Source organism: Orbicella franksi, chromosome 1 (genome assembly GCF_964199315.1).
Source record: "Orbicella franksi chromosome 1, jaOrbFran1.1, whole genome shotgun sequence".
NCBI lineage: Eukaryota > Metazoa > Cnidaria > Anthozoa > Scleractinia > Merulinidae > Orbicella > Orbicella franksi.
In genome coordinates this window covers 13,525,688-13,547,121 of record NC_138145.1, presented here as the reverse complement: position 1 = coordinate 13,547,121, position 21,434 = coordinate 13,525,688, and the positions used below count along the sequence as shown (strand labels likewise).

General features: G+C 39.4%; 2 protein-coding genes across 2 annotated transcripts; both read right to left on the bottom strand.

The window, feature by feature from the left end:
• Positions 1 to 1,770: 1,770 nt before the first annotated feature.
• LOC145477763 (protein zer-1 homolog) lies at positions 1,771 to 18,515 on the bottom strand. The gene is made up of 19 exons (XM_081455582.1): positions 16,401 to 18,515; positions 13,494 to 13,726; positions 12,779 to 12,900; positions 11,866 to 12,015; positions 11,650 to 11,708; positions 11,234 to 11,305; positions 10,707 to 10,761; positions 10,524 to 10,577; positions 9,695 to 9,805; positions 9,304 to 9,354; positions 8,095 to 8,136; positions 7,359 to 7,410; positions 7,119 to 7,189; positions 6,807 to 6,854; positions 6,288 to 6,349; positions 4,741 to 4,873; positions 4,092 to 4,144; positions 3,073 to 3,170; positions 1,771 to 2,691 (listed from the first exon to the last, which is right to left on the bottom strand). The coding sequence occupies exons 1-19, from the start codon at positions 17,036 to 17,038 to the stop codon at positions 2,546 to 2,548; spliced, it is 2,250 nt and encodes a 749-aa protein (XP_081311708.1). The 5' UTR covers positions 17,039 to 18,515; the 3' UTR covers positions 1,771 to 2,545.
• A 102-nt stretch (positions 18,516 to 18,617) lies between these two features.
• Positions 18,618 to 21,255, bottom strand: LOC145491968 (uncharacterized). Its single transcript, XM_081471276.1, has one exon. It carries the CDS (start codon positions 21,220 to 21,222, stop codon positions 19,861 to 19,863), a length of 1,362 nt encoding a protein of 453 aa, XP_081327402.1. The 5' UTR covers positions 21,223 to 21,255; the 3' UTR covers positions 18,618 to 19,860.
• Between the last annotated feature and the right edge of the window lie 179 nt (positions 21,256 to 21,434).

The window sequence follows — 21,434 nt, the reverse complement described above, 5'->3', positions numbered from 1 at the left end:
CCAACGCACATAAATTGCGAAATGACCCGTTCACTATATCAAGTTCCGTACTTTGAACTCACTTGCGCCCCGAAACACGCGTTGCCACATCACATGTTTCGGGGCGCAAGGAGACAAAGTGTCAAGATTGGTGTCTCGAAAAGCAAAAGAATAAATGTAGCTAAATGTGGCTAGACAAGGCCAGCCTAAACATTTTAACATTCAACCACATGACCAGTACCATGCTTTAAAAACGCATCGTATCGGATCTGAAAAGACCTACGGTCCGAAAATACATAAAATGGCAGCGTTTATCGTATGCGGTCCCTTGCAGTTTCTGGTTTCTCATAAAGGAAATATCCCACTCGTTCGCTGCGCTCACTCGTGAGATATTGTTCTTGCCACTCGAACATAAAATTCATATCTTCGAGCTAACGTGTAATGTTCTTTTCATTATATAGACATACTGATGACGGCGTTTTTGACGATTTTACGAAGATTTCCGACCATTTTCCGATTATTTCCGAAGATTCTCCAAAACTTGTCCCAAGGTAACACGAACATTGCCGAACATTTTCCGAAAATTTCCGTAGATTACCGAAGATTGTCGAATACTTTCGAGGAAGACCCGAAGATGTTTTGATGATACACCAACGAATTTAAGTACAATTTAAGAGACAAACTTGATATCAGTGAAACCATCGATATCTTCACTTGTAAGGGTATGGAAAATACGCCACTCGAGTCCCGGATGTGGTTTCGTGTGAATTTTACGAGTGGTGTATTTTCCAGTAAAACATTCGTGTCTATATCATGAAAGTGACTCTTGGGATATTCCACGTTGCACAACTAGTATGTTCTGAATGTATACGTGTTAGCATACATCGTAAGCTCCGAAATTCATCTGCCCACACCCACCCCTTCCCCCCAGAAATGGACCTCTCCGGCAGCCAAGTGTTCATTTATTGTTTCTTTTATTTTGCAACTTACTTACATAAAAGTACCACACTTATGCATTTCCCTGGAGGCATGCTGTGTTTGTCACAATTACCAAGATACAAGTCAGATACTATCCTATAAATTACATGTTTTACACCGCTCACACAATCATTTACATCAGAGACTACATTTTTCCCAAAGCAGTTTTGCATGTAAATGTTGTTTCACGAGGATACGTGATTCCCATAATAAAACCACAAGGGATGTCAAATTCAAGTTATTCAGTTCTTTGTCCCTGTTTTTTCAAGCTGACGTGAACAGGTACAACCTTAAGTATACTTCAAAAAGCTGCATTAGATCAGTTTGAGTGGTTTTCAATTGAGTGTCGTACAACCAAAACCAAAGTTAACACTCTGGCCAATCACAAGGGACACAGACGTTCCAGTGAACCAATCAAACCTCGCAGTAAATACATGTAGGTTACGCGAAGCGCGGGAAAACTTAAGTGAGTGAGTCACGGTTGGTTTTAGTTTTACTTCTGATTGGCTGACAAAGTGGCGAGTGTTTTTTAAGCCATATTGCAAAACCAATTTCGTTTCGACACTCAAGTGAAAACCGTCCACACCGACTTATATTTTAGCGTTTACTATCAGTCTGTTATTTAGAGATATAAATTAAAGCCTGAGAAGAAATTACATTTCGGGATTTTAAAAATATCAGACGAAAATAACCGAAAATTGTCAAGCGGTTCTTGAAGCCCTGAGTCAATTAAATTGACCGCAGCAGACTATTCAAGAGAGCCACAGTTAAAAAACAAACCGCGTCACTCCGAAAACACACTCTCCCCCCCCCCCCCCGCACACACACCCTGACGTAAGGGGCCATGTTATCTTATCATTTTCGTGTTTTCGTAGAAGCACGGTGCTGCCCTTTAAGGGAAAAAAAGCTATTTTACCTTAGACAAAGTAGACAGTTTTCTGACTCTCATCATTATCGTTATGATCGTCTTCGACAATAAGGGACTTACGATTTGAGTACAAGTACGACTTTAAATTATCACGTCACAAGCCCATCTCATCCTATGAGCTACCCACTCCACTTAAAACCAGCATGAAGAGCGAGGGCTCTGGAAACATCACTGGTTTGAAATTCGAAAATCGTACTCGAACTTAATCTCGTATTCGAAGTCCAATCTTAGGGTACCTATATAGTTGCGATTAGTGTTGATCATATCATCACTCGACGCAGTGTGCAAGGTTAGCGGTAAAACAAATTAACGAACACTATCGTACATGTGACCGTAACTATAAACGGTGATCTCAAAATTAATAACTCCATCTACTCTTGGGCGTAATAAATTACATGAAATCCCTAAATAAAGCCATTCCAAAGCGACAGAGCCCTAAATTTACACAAATCAAAAACTTCAGAAGGCATCCATCAACGCGTTCCTAAAAGCATGCTTCTACAGCAGTTTTATAAGCACTAGCTATTGTAGTTACAAATCGTAGACGTAACGCGAAATGTCAATAGTTGTCTCCACGTACTATGGACAGAGGCTGAACTGTTTCAAAGGACAGTTTTTTCCTTTTTCTCCTCTCTTTAGTTAAATCCTGGCTCTGAAAAACTAAACGTTTTCCACGTGTTGCCGGCACTGTCCGAGGGTCATGTCGACGAGTTCTCGGACTCTCGAAGACGTTCGGGAGTTCTCGGAAAGACCTTGCAATAGCCCGATGCCACCTTCGTCAGAAACTAGTTTACAGTATTTATCAGCTGAAAAATAAATACATACTTAAATGAATAAATAAATCACATCGATATATAAGATTGTCTCCATCGCAGGCACTATGGAAACTACCTAAGGAAAGTGCTTTTTAAGTTGAGGAACGTTGAACAATGAGCAAAGCAATGATTGATACAAGATAATGGCAAGGTGAAAACCTAGCTGGGGACCTTCGTTTTTGCACGCGCACTTCTGACCATTTTCTTTCTGGTAGATATGCCTTTTCCCTTTACGATCAAGGGACTTTAATTACGTACAGTCTTAATTAGAAAGACGAATATCCACCTTCAAGGCATGAGTGAAAGCACCTGGAACGAAAGAACGCGCTAGTTAATACAATTTTAAAAGTCAACTGGCGCAGGAGAACTTACGGTCTACATTGCAAAGGTTCGCCAGCGCCCATGTAGCCCAATAGTGAATGGCAGGAGAATCACAGCCAGATATCAATCTTAATATTGGAGCAAACGACCTGCAAAGGAAAACGAAAGAAGTAAGACCAAGCAAGGCCAACGAAATGTCATGAAATGCTGATAGTAACCACTCCTCCCCTCGAAAATAAGCCTCCCCCCTCCCAAAAAGAATTCTAAAAATCTCACGCGTAAAAATTCTTTCGATTATATGTGCCTCATCACGAGAATAAGCCTATAAAATCTTACCTAGACTCGGCTCTTAAAGGTATAGTTTTTCCCGATAATAAGCCTCCCATTGACGAACTTTTACAATTTGATGTCGTTTGTGGAATAGCAGAGATTGTACAACTTTCTTTCGTGTTTAATATCGCTACATTGTTTTAGCACGCTGTATTCTTCTAAATACCCTATATTTTCCAGACGCTACGTTTATATACATCCAATCCAAATACAGTACAAACCAGAACTGAACAGTTTTGAATTGTAAAATTTCTTCAATTAACCTTTTGAGGGGATGGATGTACGCTCAGGGGAAGAATAAAACTGATAATCAAAATAAATGGATTTTATCGGTTCACGATGTACGAAGCAATCAAGTGGGTATTTTCCTCCCATCAGCCAATAATCTAGATAGCCCGGCCGAAAATATGGATTTTCAAATAACTTTTGCAGATACTTCGGTTGAGCGTTTCGAGGATGCACCGTGCTTCAACTGATCACAACGGGAACATTTTTCTGCAGTAAATTAGGGGAAGTGTCTCCTTGTATAGGAGAGGTGTTCACTCGAAGAAGGATGAAAATAAAGCCTCCGTTACAGGAGGTTCGATTCTACTTTGATATTTTCACGTGAAAAGCTGTCTTCGAGATACTTTTTGGCGTGTCGGTGCCCGCGGGATAAGGGATATCGTGGGACAGAAGGCCTCTCTTCCCGGTTACACGTGAGAATACGCTTCTTGTCACGAGCTCTAGTACAGTCTTACCGATAGCTCATCTGGCGGGGTGTGCTGATATCCCATTTACTAATGGTCACCATCTGTAGAAAGAACGAGATGGCATGAGCAAGAGGTTCAGTAGTTACAGCACTTAAGTTTGTAGACGAACTCATGAAAGAAGGGGGCACTTCCTATTAATAGGCTAATGGGGTGTGCCGCTGGATGGGGTCGCATTCTCACGAGGAGTTACATTTTCAATAAAGTAACTAGAATGTAGGCTGGAGGAGGGAAGAACGTAGACCAGACACGAGAGGGCGGCGGAAATCGAGCCTCACTAGAATGGGGTCGCACATTTTCGGGATTTTGGAAGTTAGAAAATTCCGGCAAGTAGGGACTTAAAAATGGGAAGATTCGAGGGTGAAAAAGTTGTTACCGTTCTAAATTCATTTTACCAAATGTGTCACTTCATTTTTGGAGGAACTAGTTAAAAAGCTTTATAAGGTAGAAAGTGACTAAGCTGCGATCGCAAAAATTACATTTGCCCAAAAGTGACTAAGATGTGGTCTATAGCTGACCACAGAATAGCCTACAATGGGGTTGGGGTTCTGAGAGGTCAGCGACACTTACACAGTAAAAATTGACCCAAGTACCCCCTCCTACCCCGGAGACAAACACGTTGTTAATATCAGCAGCTTACCAATCGATCGAGTGCTTTGTCACGTGACACCATGTGGTTAGTCCAGTTGTCTGGGCCGTCAAAGGCCAAGTGACAGATGATACCTGCAGCATTGTAAGTCACTTCTAACTGACCCTCAGTTTGCAACAGATCACTGGAAGAAACAAGATAGACGAGGATTAAATCCGCCAAAGATTTCTTCCACACTTAACAACTCACTGCTGGTATTGGCCCGAAGTCTTGTCTTTATAAGACTCATAACAATTCAAACATAGTTAGCAGCTATGACCAAGGTCACCACAGGTCTCCGTGTAGATCGGCGGTTAGAACATCCGACCCGTTTGCAGAATGCAGAATGTAGAATGTTAAACTCCCGATTTCGGGCACGGAGGGGACTCCCACGTGAAAAGGTCGGGGATGCTCGTCGTCCCCGGGGGGTACTTCCGTGAATTTTGGATAGGTGTGTGCCGCGAAAGGTCTTAAACACTGACCCTATTTAAGGATAAAAGACATGAAAAATGACACCCTATTTAAGGCCCAAACCCCAAATAATGACACCCTATTGAAGGAAAAACAAAAACTAAGAACAGCGTGGACGGCTGAACTTTATTTCGTTTCTGTAACTATGGACGTATACGAATAGTCCAGTTTTAACGGATCACTTGTTTTTCGTTAAGCTGGGCATTTACGCACGGCAATTCTAGCTGATACAATTTGGGTACCCTATCTAAGGATCGCATGAGGAACACAATGCCAACAGGGGCAAAAATGATACCCAATTTAAGGATCGAGAACCTCAAAAGCCCTACCCTATCCCGCGGCACATACCTATGTAGCCCCTCCCCCCCCCGCCCGGGTTGCCGTCTCGATGAAGGGTGTAAATCACGGATTTTTGTCTCACTTGGGGTGTTCAGGACGAAATGCCACTATTTGTAGCTGTCAAGGTATCTTTTAGGGCTGCAATCGAAGAAACAATAATCAGAAAAGACGTATTTTAGGGGTCAAATAAAGCCCGAGCCATGCCCAGGTTGGTCTCCTTAATTCAATTCAATTTTCTGACGAGCATCCCTGACCTTTTTACATTGGAGTCCCCCCCCTCCCCCCGGGTGCTCCCGACTCCCATCATGAACTCAGAGGTGTTTTCTTCTAGTTCTACACTCGTGGCAAGAGAAATTTTTTTTCTCACGTGAAACTCTAACAGGGATACGCGATTTCTCTGGCAATCCAGACTTCTAACGACAGGCTTGCCATACTTTACAGAAATTCTCTACTCAAGAAAGTTCTGACTAGGAATCCTTGACCTGCTCCTCACATCCCGCATGTGGTTAGAACTTTCGAAACAAACCTGATGCACAGAATACAGTAAACTGTAAAGGATGAGAGCCACCCCCCTTTCCCTTTTGCGGACTCAAACCATCTCAAAAGCACTTGCACTCCGGAGTTTCTGTTACGAGCTAGGTTTGAATAACTGTGAGCGTAAAATATCGATCGTATTCCGTCACTTTCCACAAAGTGCTTTAAACCAAAGCTAGAATGAAGAACTGTAATAACGCCGGAGCTGAACTTACTAGAAAACATGGGCAATCACCATCAGTTTTGATCTCAGTTCAGCCACTTCTGCCACATTACCCTGACAAGGAAAACAAAAACACCATCATTGAAGTTAAATCAAAGATGAAGATAAGTTTGCGTCAGGCCAGTGTCCCATCTTGCTGGAACCTGACTTCGGTTTCTGTAGCATTAAGCGACTAGGAGTATTTCTACTCTGCTCTAGACGAGACGCTAATCCCCTGAACGGTTCTCCTCTGGCATTTACATGTAGTTTGCCGGTACCCATTCAGTTATACAGCTGTGTTGAGACTGAGTAGTGTCTTGCCCAGAAAACACAACACAATGACCCCAGCCGGGGCTCAAACCTGGACCGTCTGATCCGAAAAAAAGCACGCTGACCTCACGGTCAGCGAACCTCCAAATGGGCTCCACATTGAATGAAAACACGTCCTAAAACACAACGCGAACTTCACGATTTTCGTTCCCAGACTCGAAGGTCTCTAAGTGACCGTGGTGACATGAAGCATACACCTTACCATCAGTCCTAGCATGTTTCGCACTAGATCCCTTTGATCCCCCAGTTCCTGTCGAGTGCGAAAAAAGACATTGCAATCTTTTTACAGATCCTCTACATTTCCTGTTAAGGCAGTACGCCTAGAATGTATCACATGTATAACAAGAATCAATCCACGAAACTTTACTAGCCTCTTTCGAGGACACATTTACAGATGTTCTTCTACGTTGGTCGCATGTGAAAGATCGCATGACGAAGTCACATCTCCCAAAATAGAATGTCACAGACTCGCGGACTAATCTCGATTGACTCCTTTTAGTTTTTTCTTACTCACCAATTTACAATCCATGAAGAGTTTTATACCACCGTGAGATATGAACAACTCACAGTTCTCTGGAGTTTCATCTGAAAGATAAAAGATTTAACATTAATGAAACAAAACGTTTGCTTTAGCAGATTGAAAACAAAAAATGGAAACAGCAGACGTCTGCATGAAGGCTAGGTTGTTCCATTCTGTTTGAAGGCTAATCCACTAATTGTGAGTATTCAATGCTTTTAAGTGTTCAAGCTTTACCTGTAACGTTCCACAATGCGCTCCAACAACACTCTAGTACACCACCACGTTCCTAGCAAGATAAGGTTTAGCATCTTAAAAACAATACCATCTATGCACGCATTGCGGGCCTCAGAGGTTGATTATTTTACGCAAGTTAGACAATCACCATAGATATCCAGTATCTAGCATGCTGTTATTAGAAAACTATCAGGTACACTCTATACCAAATAATGATTTATCTGGTGGACAACTTCCTATAATTCTTTTCAGGCCAAAGTAAACTGGTTCTTGCACCATTGTTTTGTCATTTACAACCCCCAAATCCCCGTAAGACAAGGGGAGTGTTTTGACTGTTTTCACGAGAGACATCTGGGAACGAGTCGGCTTATTCATAATTTAAGTTAAGCAACAAGGGCCTGGTAGCCTTTGGCTTGTCACGCAAATCTCTACTACCCCACGTGACGAGCTAAAAGAATGTCTACAAACAGTAGGAGGCTAATGGGCTTCTATCCCTTGAGCAAGAAGAAACATAAGTGGAAAAAAAACTGTCTTATTTTTTAGTGTCCATCGCTTTAGATCTCCTTTTAGCGTCTATGAAGATACAAATGAACTAAGAGAAGTTTGTTCAGCCAATGTTTTAAAGAATCAGTAGGAGCACAAAAGTTGGAATGTCAGAATAAAGAAATCTAGTCCCGGCAATATAGATATTTAGACACATGCATCATAAAAAAACAAACAAATAAAAAAAAATTACCGGGTTATTTGCCATCTTGTGCCGCATGATTTGCAGGATTTTCTACAAATAAAAAAAAAAGACATTTCAAGCTTAAAAAAAATAGATTATAATTATATGGCTTGGGTTTGTAGCTGATATAATGCGTTCTCTGATTGGCTAATTCTAGTGCATTACACTTTCATAATGCCCAAAGGCCGATTACCGGCCTGCAAGAGCAAAGTAAAAACCCTATGATAAACAACTTATTTAGCTTGAATGTTCAGTCTTAACAGGAAAATCTCAAACCTTGGCCTTGCCATATTGACCTCACTATAGCTTGGTCAATACAGCAAGGTCTTGGTTTGATGTTTTCCCATAAAGACCTTAGTCTCGATTTATAAGTAGTTAATAACATTTAGGTCATTTAATAGGCATACACAATCAAACCTGTAGCACCATATATCCACTGGTTTGTTCATAAACACTTTGAAGTATTAAATCATGCATTCCACTTCAAGACTTTCTATGGATATTAAGTGAACGTGGAATAGTCACTCAAGACAGTGCTGACCAACCGACTCCTTCATGGTGACTCACAGATGCTGCAGTGCAGCCCAATAAGCAGCAGGGCCAAAAAGCCCTACAGTGCTTATGTGTCCAGGGTTCATTGTGCAATTCCACAAGTTGGTGAATGTGAAGGCCCTTCCCTCCTCTTAGGTGAATAAATAATTATAATAATTTTCACTGCATTTTTGTAATTCAGTGAAATGGTGCTTGTGGTCATTGCTGTTAACAGGGTTGCCATGGAGACCTAAGCACCAGGTACCCCAGAAGTACCATAAGGGATGGAATTTTTTGGGAGCAGTTTTCAGTTAAACTATAGCACTTTACAGCTTGCCTGAAGGGCAATGCTGAAAATTGGTTTTCTTTGCACCCTTAGTGGTGTATTTTCTGGGACCATAATTGACCGCTACAAAGTTGGCTGACCCTGGTTGAGAGTAACAAGCTTTGTAGGCCAGGTGACACTGGCACAAGCCAACTTCTTCCCAAGGAAAGATGTTGGCTATTTTTGACTTGCCTACCAGAGACCAGTCTACATACTAGAGCATGTGTGAAAGCAGGAGGGCCAATGTTTGGCTTAGGTAGGAGGGATAACACTTCTCATATAAGAGCTTGGCAACAGATTTTTAGGAAGAGAACACTCCAACACAGGACAACACTTCTCCATATAAACAAGCCTTGCATTACCTTTACTCCTTCTAAGTCTCTACCTACTACAATTTTCTGAGAATCTTGCACCTAAAAGAAAAAAAATGAAAATGCTTTAAATCTAGCTGTAATCAAGTGGTTTAATAAAATATGTTAAATTACATGACTAAGTTTGTTCTGTGAGCCAATCTAATATTTTGCCAGTACTGGACTGGGCACTGTTCTGAATGACTCCAGCAACCAAGTTTCCTTGGTATGTATCAGTTGAATATCACCCCAAGGTCTTGACAGTACTGACCAAGCCAGCGAGGCCCTGGCACCTGGTTAATGAGATATGTATAACCAGACACAAAAAGGTATTAATATTTAACCACATTCATTCTTTTGTCAGAAGTTGTATAGCATCATTGATAGGGTAAATGGTTCTCACCTGACACACCAGCATATTACACAGGCCAATAGCAATCCTCTGTATGAAGTCATTCTTGTGTTCCATGGCAGTTTGCAGTAAAACCCCCAGAATTCTTTTGTAACCACAAGTCTGCAATTTTTACAAAGACACTTCAACAAACAGGCACAAGACAGCACATCATCCATAAGTTATTTAAGCAATAAAAGACTGTAAAACAGGTGTACATGCAAAGTGCAAGGCAGGGGAACATGGAGACAGGGAAGCAGGGGTGTGAATTCTAGGAAACTTAAAGGTGCAAATTTCATTTCAGAAAGAAGTGGCAGATATCAACTGGGTGGTAAAACACAGGTCTAGGGTCATCTTAGAGAGATTAAACACGACGTTACGTCAAACGGCAAACGGCAAAAATGAAATTTTAGCCATCTGTCTTCAGCTGTATGTTTAGTGGAGTGAAAATATTTGTATATGTGGTGAATAGCGGGAGACATTTTTCTATTTTTGCATGATTTAGTTAAGGATTACGAGAAAAGCCATGATTAAACTCTCTATTAACAGACCACAAAAATTTACTATTTTCAGCATTTTACAGATTTTTTGTTGAAAAACAACGACAATAAAAAAGACAATATGCATTAGAGATTGCCAAATGCCCACTTGGAGTTTCTTAAGCTACCTACATGTAAATTTAATCCTCTATTCAAGCAATTTAAAATTCAAGTTGAGTTTGGAAATTATCAATAATTTTGATGAATCATCGTCTTTGAAATCCCCATGTATAATGATCAATTTTAATGTGCACCTCATTTATACAGTCATGTATAACATAAAAATAATAAATGCTGCATACTATTTCACTTGGAATTCTGAAATTGCACAGGGTTAGGCAACAATTCCTCTGAAGCTGAAAAAAAAAAATGTCAAAAAAGGTTTGTAAGCTAGATGTATCTTATACCTACTTCCTAAAATTTTGAAAGGTTTGGTAGTATCACTCCAATAAATTCTGTAACACTGAAACTGTGTTTATACATACCTGTGACTCAAAAACATGCTTCTCCATGGCACTTATGGTGACTTCAATGACACGTCTGAGAAATTAAGCAGAAATTAATAAACACTGTAAACTGCTACTTGTAAGCCCTGGGCTTATTCAAGGGGTTTTAAATGGGCCTATAAATGGAGGGCTTATACCCAAGGGGGTTTTGGAATAAGCCACAGCAGTGTTGATTGAGATATGTTTTTCATATACTGGTTTTTAAAAGCTTTAAACATAGTAATAGATCAAATTCATTTCATTGTAAAGTACGGGGTTGGGAACTTATAATCGAAAGTAATATTTTGTCTGTAAACAGAGAATATTACACACTCATGCCAAAATTACTATAAGGGAATACATTAGGCCCATGGCTATGGTACGGTAAAAAAGATGGCAAAGTCAACATAATTTGTGCTTGTTTGTGTTTCGTGGTTCATCAAGCTTAGAAGGCATTTGATGCCAATTTCAGTATGTGAAACAAGAAGAAGCATCTTTACACACCCTTCCCCTCTTCAAAGAACTACCTCTTTAATTTGGCAGACAGCATCCGTTGTGGATTTTCATCATCATCTCTTGACAGATGATACAAAGAAGCACTAAAGGACATAACAGGACAAAACAGTGAAAGTTTCTTTGTAGTAATTCTTTAATTAATTTGAACAATATTTCTTAAATCATTAATTTAAGTGACATAAGTAAGTTATCAATAGAAACTAACCAGACTCAGAATTGAATGAACAGATGACTCAAACAGTTTTCAACCCCACTGGTAAAGCATCTGAGATTTGACTGGAATATTCTATACTGATATTGTAACCTGGATTTGTGTGGTGGGTGGCATTATCAGTTAAGAGTTTTCAGATCAAATCACTCACAAGGAGAAATAATTACACATTAGAAGACAGACTTCTGTTTACTTAGTCTGACTGATATCCATTACCTTCCAGCAAGTTGAATATTACTTTCCTTGGGATGACTTTCCATGGCCTCTAGTACAGCCTGTCCAAAAACAGCAAAATTAATAAATTATTGAACTTTTTGTTCCCAGAGGTTGACTGACAGAGGAAAACTGCTTGCAGTATATGTTCATGTCATGCTGTATGTTTCCCAAATAGACATTAGTAATCTAAGAGTAAAGTAGACTTTATTGACTTACACTGCACATCAGGTCTTTGTTCAAACCAAACTCTCTGTCATCTCGGATGATATCAAACAGTGCCCGCATGGCCTGGATCAAAAATGTGGGTCTGTGATTATACATTCTCACTGACAATACGACTTGTTTCGCATTACTATTTCCTGATACCTGCAATGTTCAGAAGAAACGATAACTGTAGAAAATAAGCAAATACTTAAAGTCCTTGAGTATTTGCCAAGCATGTGATTTGGGTCTGCTCCAAACAAATTTGTATTCAGAAAATGGCACAGTCATTATTCCCAATACAGTTAGGACCACAAATTTCACTTAAAATTTTTGTTTATCTCCTGAGTGGACCACCAAACAAAAATCACCAAACACATATCCATTTGGTGGCAGGGTGTATGTAAAGCTGGGCACTCTGGATTACAAGTCCAACTATAGTGTACTAGGCCATTTCACATGCTTATAACTATTGGGTTCCATAGCATTAGACCATGACATGATCTCCCATTAATTTATTTGTCTGGCCTTGGCTGTAGAATAACACTGAGTCACTGTCAGACAGGCTACAAAAATCTCACACACTATTTGCAAGTCTCAACAGAGAGTCAGTCTAGCACTTTGATGACATATGCAGACCAACAATTTCTCACATAATTATGGCTCACAAATCTGAACTACAAAACCCAAACTGAACCCGTTTGGATAAATAATGCAGTCAGCTCAAGACATTTTAAGTCCATGTAATTTTTACAAGACTTCATAAAAATGTAAATTCATTTCTAACAGTACTATGAACTGTACCTCATGAGGTGAAAGAAACATCAATAAAGCACTCTCCCTCATTTTTTTGACATAATTACATCAAAAACTTGCTTGATACCACAAGCATCACCGCAATGGATTTCTATCTGGTACCCTTACTTACTTCATCTGCAGGAATTTCTGGAAAAGTGCACATGTCTGTCATAAACAATCCTAAAAATTTTAGCCTCTGTGGAAAACAGTTCCTAAACAGCTGTAGGTCATCACAATTGAACTTGGTATTACCTGATAGAAAACGAACATTGGCAGGTTAGTTCATCAAAGATAGAACATCTTGACCAAAGGTTGTTTTTATTAACTAAAAATGATCATCAGATGACTATGTGAGCCAGATTAACATACTCTGTTAAGCCAACAACCTTTATTTGGTGGCCAGCAGCCAAAGTCCTGGAAAAATTGTCAGCTATACACTGTAATAAAAACCTCTATTCAATGACCACCTCTATCAAGTGGCCAAGGCCAGCTTCTTGCTGTCCCAAGGGTGATTTTGTTTTGTTTTACACCTCCATTAAATGGCCAGGAAGATTTGAAGTCGGGCGTTTTTAGCCAGATGAAGGCAAAAGTACTTATATTTGATAATCTGAAAACTGGACCACACCCAACATTGTTTTTGTGTGAACCTCTATCAAATGGCCACCTCTAATAAGTGGCCAGTTGTCTTGTCCCTGAGAGTGGCCACTTAATAGAGGTTCGACCGTACTTGTAAAAAGAGTTTGATGATGTTAATGTCTGGCAACTGAACATATCTTTAACCATGCCAGACAAATTTGACACTTATTCTATTTTTTTTAAAGAGTTTACAAGTTTGCAAACCTCACCTGAAAGGTCCAACCATGTTAAGGCTGGTAGAGATGGCAGCAATCTTTCTAGGAAATCCTTATCTGCCTTGATCTGTGCACATTGTAAGAATGACTGCATCCTGATTGGTTCATCAGGATCACCCCTTGATAGGTCAAGATGCTGCAACTGGGTCAGTTCTACTAAAGTTTCTATCAAGTTCAGAGAAAAAAATAATCCTCTGCAATTGTATAAAGACAACCACTGAAGCGTCCTGAAATCAAAAAGAAAATATCTTGTATACTAATTAAATACTAGTATGTAGCCTAATCAATTATAATTAAAATTCTTTATATTTATTCATTAACTGTATTTTAACTTGACTATAGCTTCCTGCTAGTGGTGATAAACTTATAAATAACTTAATATAATGTATCACAGGATTTCGTAAACCAATGCCACAAGAAAGTTCTAATGTGTATCAAAGCCAGCAAATAACTCTATATTATTATACACATTATTAAGTCCAAGATCAAGATGAAAACAGCAAAGAACTAATTGGCGAAGTCAATAATTCTCAAAACTATTAACAGTATTCCGTAACCCATTGCTTCCAGTGAGAAAGTAAAAATATAGTGATTGCCTAGCCTTCAATGCTATTCATTTCTTAATTCAACTTAGCGGACTTAGGTGCAATATAGGGCAGCCATTTTTAGGAAGGCTCCCCATTTCCATAACTAACCAGCCATTTTCAGATATGTCCAGTCATTTTCAGAAAAGGAAATGGCTGATGTGATCAATAATGATAGTATAATAATTTAATCATTTTTATAGTGCTATTTACATACACTGATCAATAAAACTCTACAAAATAATTTATTGAAGATAAAGTAGGAAAAATATAAAGTTATTAATAAACAGGAAGTAAAAAAAAGAAATACATTAAAAATATCTGACAACTCTAAAGAATGATTCAAAGCACACAGCTTCTAGAATGCCACTCATTAGATAATGACACATCTGATGGATTGTTGTCCATCATCAGAACAACCAAGGGCAAATAAATCACTATCGGACAGTGGAGGGTGTATTCAGTTTTATTTACAATATCCACACTGTGGGGCACTCTCAAAAATAATGGGTGGGGGTGTGCATTGAGCTTCTTGATAACCTTACCCTATTCAAGACCAAAAGTTGTGATTTTCCCTACTCTATTGAAAAACAGACCCAAAATTCAATGCCCTATTTCAGACCTGCCCCTCCTAAAAACATCCTGAATCCATACCAAACTACGCACCTAATTCAAGATCATAATGCACAAGCATACCCTATTTACACCCGCTTTCAGTGTTATGTGCATAGGCGACATCCTTTGACATGCTATGTAAACGGCTGAAAGACCGTTTACCTGTGAAACTGGCAATTTTCCCGGTTACTAGCTGAACAAATGATGAGTATACGATAATTACTCACCTCAATTGAATGAAGAAGATTGTGGAATTCCGATTTATGGGATAATTCAAACGATTTTAGTGTAGTTGATTGGCTCTCAATAGTGACTTCCGGTGGAATTGGGCTGCTACCGCTCTGTTAATGTTCGAAAGATGTAAACATTCAAAACAGTTGATTTATCCCTCACAGAATGTTTTCTTGATACTCCTAGCCTAGTTTGATGTCAAATAAATCCATCTTTCATGACTAAAAGTTGAGTTTGACCCTAAAGAAGTCAGTTGTGCTAACATTTTGACGTAGGCCAGGTTACATAGCATGTTGAAAGATGGCATGTCGAGAGATAGTCGCCATGTACGTAACACTGAAAGCGGGTGTAAGACCAAAACGACACAAAAACCCTACCCTTTGGTGTCACACATTCCTTCATAGCTTATACAAGGAAGTAACCACCCCTTTCTCCCATCCCTTCCCCCTCCCACCCCTAAGATCCACACCAACCCAGACCTGCTCTAGTACCGTGAATTAAGTACCAAGATTCTCAAACATGACTGTTGTCAGCAAGCCTAGTCTAAGCACTTCTACGACAGTTTAGGCATTCTGCCCTATAATAGGACAGTAGCTGTACATCACTTATACATTACATACAGTTGAAGATGCTGGTAGAAAACCCTCCTAAGTGACTATTTAGGTCCAAAATTTTTTTCGTCAAAAGTGCGTGATTTTTTCCATATGGCTTTCAATTTACTTACTTAACAATGCCCTGCTGTTTTTTTTTTCACCAGTTTGCTTTCCGTTTTCGAGAAAATCGAAGCCAACATATCCAAGAGTCGTTAAATGGTGTGCAATGAAGCGAAACAAAAGGAAATCGTTATGTAAATTGGCCAGCCTCTGTTAGCATGTGTTATGTGGTGCAAGTGATAAAAGCGCGTGCATGTGATGATATTTGGTATAGGACATTGGTTCAAAACCCGAATTTTTCCCCTATTTTTTTTTTCTTTTGGTTTTTTTTTTTTTTTGCTCTTCGTTTTATTACATTTTTGTTAACAAGGAAAACCTAGGGCTTGCAGGTAGCTACTGGAATTTCAGTCATTTTAAATAATAACCCTGAGCATTACATAACCCAGTGTACGTTTTTTGGAGTATTTTTTTTCTCAGTATCTTGCAAACATCATTGTTTTAGCCTCTGCCATTGTTTATGTAGACTTTTTTTGATTTCAATGTCACCACCATGATCCATCAGTTTTATAAACAAATTATGTTAAACAGCAAGGAAGTACCCAATCAAGTGCATGTAATAGAATTGATGTACAAATGCCTCAGGTGTCCAAGTACACATATTCAATCGCAAAGAAACTGTAAAGCTGTAATTGAACACCCATACAATTGCACACCAATCATGTGACTAAAAGAAATTGTGGAGAACCAATCAAATTCAAGGATTTTGATTTACACATCTGATTATTTAATTAAATGCAATATTTCAAAATATATCATACCCTTTCAAGGTTTTGAGGGCTTCGATACTCTCAAGCAAGACACACTTGGATAAATCAAGATTGGTCAGCAAGGTCATAGTCTTTACAGGCTCCAGTGATATAATTTCCGTTGCACTCACGTTTAAACTCCGAAGATGAACCATAGTTGATAGGCACTCAAAATCCCTTTGATCTAATAATGTTTGAGACACATCAAGACTCTTGAGCCTAGTCAATTGTTGGAGTTCAGTAAAGGCATTGATTCGAGTACAATTTCCCAAGTTTAGAGAAGTCAAAGTGTTCTTGCACTTTACCAAGGACACAATGGCTTTTTCCGACACTGATTCACAGTTCGATACATCGACTTCTCGAAGAGGATGAACAGATAGCACCTCCAATCCGGAATCCGTTAAGGCCGCACCACTTACGTTTACCTTTGTAATTCTACTTGTTTGTACGTCAGCAAAATACGTTGCAACAAAGTCATCATCACAGCTTCCCGTCTTTAACTTTTTACATATCAGTGCTTCACAGATATCCTCAGGCAGGAAAGTGTTTTCTTTCCATGACTCAGACGATTCGAGGTATCTTAGAGAAGACTCTAAACAGATTTCAGCCAAAGAGGAAACAGTGCCGTGAGTTAATACGTCTTTTGTCATATTTTAGAATGACTAAAATGCCTTCCCCTCACAGCATTAAACGCTTGATTGTAGAAAGGAAGCCAACAAACGAAAATGAAATGAACACATCAAACTCAGTTATAGTTTGAATCACTATATCATGTAAGCCTACATATAATGTCCCGAATATCATACCCGTATATTCCAAAGTGCCCCTGTTGTAAACAGTCTCTCCTAGATATCTTTCCAAATTTCAATCTATTATGAACTCGCGTTTTTTGGATCTTTATTTCCGAGAATTTACGGCTGCCGTTAATTTTCCTTGTTCCAAGTCTTGGTTGAGAATTGAGAAAATGACATCCTTTACTCAAAAATACCACACGGGTTGAAATTGTAATAACAATTAGTATAGAAATTGCATGAATATAAGAGCCAAAGTTTTTGTTGTTCTTTATGTGAATTGCAGTACTAATTGCTGTTATAATTTCAACCTGTGTAGTATTTTTTAGGATATTGAGAATTTGATCATAGGGGCACTTAAATACAAATATATTCCAGTCATTCCATGTTGCTGTGCATCTGTTCAGTATTACACAGTAAGTCAAAATATTCTTGCATTTTGATCGGTTCTTACTTATGATCTATTGGAAGGCAGATGTATGGATGACATCATTAGTGGGGGGACAGGGGGGTGGGAGCTAAGGAGAATAGGGGGAGGGAGGTGAGAGAGGAAAGGGTAGGAATCAGGAGAGAAATTACGTAAAATGCAATTTTTTTGTCAAAAACAAGAGCCCAAAATGTACTTGACTTGTATTTAGCTTATTTTGAGACTTCTGGGCAAACAAGCAAGCAAAAATTTGCCCTTGGAATTAAAAACTGGGGCTTACTTCCAGTAAAATTTGAAACCCTTTTACGTTGGTTACATCAGAAGTCATGAAATGTTCACTTAAGCTGTCAAAAGACGTAAGAGGAGCAAGGATAGAAACAAAGGAAACGCCTATGGATTGCACAGTTAAATGACCGGGATGTTTTGAGTCTACTTATTTACAGGGGATGGGAGCAAGATGGAGAAGGGCAGGAGTTGGGAGATAAAGGTACGGGAAGAGGGAGAGTAGGGTACAGGAAGCAGGAGGTTCTAACCCCCCTGTTCCCCCCCTCATTAGCATTTGTTTCTTTATAATATAAAACAGACAGCTCCCATGTTGCCATCCATTGGTACAGAAACAGATCACAGATTATGTCAAAATGTGATAGGAACATCAGAAAAACACTCCCCTGATGGCTCGAGTGCCACTTTTTTGTTCTTACCACATTTTGACGTCATCTGTGATCAATTACTGAACAGACACATGGCAGCATGGAATCTATCTGTTAAAAGTCTGATCACAGATGACATCTGTTAAAATACTATGTACTGCTAACTGCTCATAAAACATTATACCATGCAACTGAAAAAATACCCATCAAATAAGGTGTATACCTCAATAACCCCTCTCTCAAGGTTCACTGTAAAACTTATTTTACAAAAAACTAGATACTCACAAGGGGTTGTTCAACCTCTTTGGGGTTTCTGATAAAACTTAAGGTTATCGAATCCAAAAGTAAGGCAGAAGACATAATAAAAACATTTCATTTCTCACAATTAAATTTTATTATATTTACAAGAAACATTAGATTCACATTTCTAATGATAACTCTAAAACGCAACCTCCAACAAGAATGTCAATGATTGCAAATTTATAAATGCTACGCCATCACAAGTATTTAACTGTTATACTGGGAGATTTTTTTTATTTCTATTGCCCAGGCTATTTCCCAGTTGATAAGCTCCTGGCAACTTAGCTTACATCAATCCCAAATTAAGAAGATTGCAAGATGATCATAAAAAGGCACTGATTTTAAGTGTCAGATTCTGGGAATGTTTAAATGTCCAAACATTCAAGGGAATGACAAGACATATCTGTTTATTATGGTCCTTGAACAGGAACTGCATTAAAAACTAAAAGCTACCAACTTATAATAGCGCTATCAATATTCTGGATCAAATCAAACAATGAAGTGTTACAAATTAAATGGCTGCATTAATTTTATATTGGTAGGAACAAAGATACATAATTGGGTGTTATTAGCTAACCCAATACATGAAATCAGTACCAGTAATTTCAGCAATAAAGTGATAAAAAATGGAAGATACCCTCCCCTCCCCCATTGCACACCTCACAAACCACAACAAACTTGATATCATAGAGAAGTCAGCATGGAAGATTCTGAAAACTACAGGTCCCTACAGTCAACACTTAAAAGAAAATTATACATTGCTGAGTAAGTATTAACAATTAAAGTAACTGAAACTTTACTATGTTGTACCAAAGAATTCGGTCATAGTCCCAGTTTGTTTCTTAGGGGACACTACTAAGTATCTCCTCATGAGACAGGGTCAACTACATAGCAAAAGTGTCTGAGGGGGGTACAGAAAGTGAATTGCTAACCAAAAAAGAAAGAGTGATGCAAGTTAAGTAACATTTACTAAAATACCACAAATATCTACTCCTCCCATATAGGGGAAGGAACGGACGGACACTGAAAGTTTGTAACAAGAGAAAATGCAATTTCTAAATCTAATCATATCAGAAGAAAGTATAAGCTAGTAATTTTAAATTTAATCTAAAGGACCCCACAATATTATAAAGAATACCATTAACTACAAACAAATATGGAGGAACGTATATTACCTCCTGAAATATTGAAACCTCTTAAAAACTCCTCAGCACCTTTCTGACACTTTTACTCTTTAGTTCCCCTACCCCGACTTGTTGCCCTCCAGGGAGGGGTATGGCATTCTTGTCACTTTATCTAACAGTTCAGCATGCAAACTTGGTATTTTCATAGTAATTAGTGATCATTTTTGTGATCTCTTCACTTAGCACCTTCCACTTCATTCCATGTTCCTTTTCATCGACCTTGTCAGGATGGAAAACAGCCAACGCCTTGAGAAGGAGCTTCTTGAATTCCTTTGTGCCTGATTCCATTGAATCCCATTTGGCCATGTCATCATCACTTGGTTTTTCCCAGGAAGAGGTTTTTGGAGGATAGTTAGTGTAGACATGTTTTATCAGAGCAATAGCAGTGGTGTTGTTTTTCTTGATATCTGCTAACTCTTCTGACAGTTCCTCTAGATACTTAGCTCGTACTTTTCTCTTCTCCTCCTCATCTCGTTGTCGCACTTCTTCCTGGTATCTCTGTAGGGTGGCGACGCATTCCTTGTACCAGTCATGCGATGTAAATACACGAGGCTTCATGGACTCAACCAGCTGCAAAGTGTGATTGAAGTACGTTTTGGCACGGTGTGTTAGCTTTAACACCTTATCATAGACAACTCCCAGTCTGCTTTCCGCGATCGCTTCCTGTTCTAGTTCAATCTCTCTTGCGAGAACAACAGCTTGCTTGTACCAGTCGATGACCTCAAAAACCAAGGTCATGTCCAGTTCTTCCACGTCCTGCAAGGCCACAGTGAGAAGATGGTCTCCATGATGTCGAGCCTGCATAGATGAAGCAGAACATGAGTGATAGAATACATCTTGCTCCAAGGATTCACTTTCACTCAAAAGATCGTCGAGTTCATCTTCGGTAATACGAGCTAGGCGTTTAACTTCTTCGATGGGGCGATAGCAATCTCGCATGCGCGAAAGGCAAGTCTTGTAGTCGCCATCCTGAAGTTTGGTGGCTCCGTCGTGGAAGTAGAGGCTGGCCAACTTCAACTGTAGATCTGCTGTGGCTCTATCCACTGTTGTGAGAGAAACGAGCCTCTCGACTTGATAAATCTTTATGTCGGTGGGAAATGTATCACACGAATCGATCACTTCTTGTAAACAAAGGTTCAGTGTTCCTAGAACTTCGCTTCGCCAATGTACCGATTTGCAATCCTCGCTTCGATTGTACGCGACGCATAACCCTTTGACTGCTTCGTGCTGATAGTGAAGAATGATTTGAAATCCATCCATCTTCTGTGCCAGAACACCTGATATCCTCCATGCCGCTTTGCCGATGTTCTTCGCGGCAGAAGATTCGTCGTCCTGATTTTCGGCCTTCTCCTTCGCTTGGTAGTAGCGAGCCAACGCTTGTTCATATAACTCCCTTGTTTTCTGAAGGCCTAGGTTTTTGCCTTGGCAAGCTTGACGAAAATACTCATTGCCTTGGTTTCTAATGATGCTTGAGAGCGACATCTTCGCCTGAAGCCTCTCGCCGACAAAAGGTGACAGAGCTGAGCGAAAAGCGCGGGAAATCTACACGTACAACCTGAAATCTAACACCTTTACTACGTCATGTATCCGTTTTTCTGTCACGCAACGAAAAGAAAATGCAAAACCTATTTACCATGTTTACGACCCTCTTTCATAAACACTCTCCTTAATTTCTACATCCTGACAAAAACAAA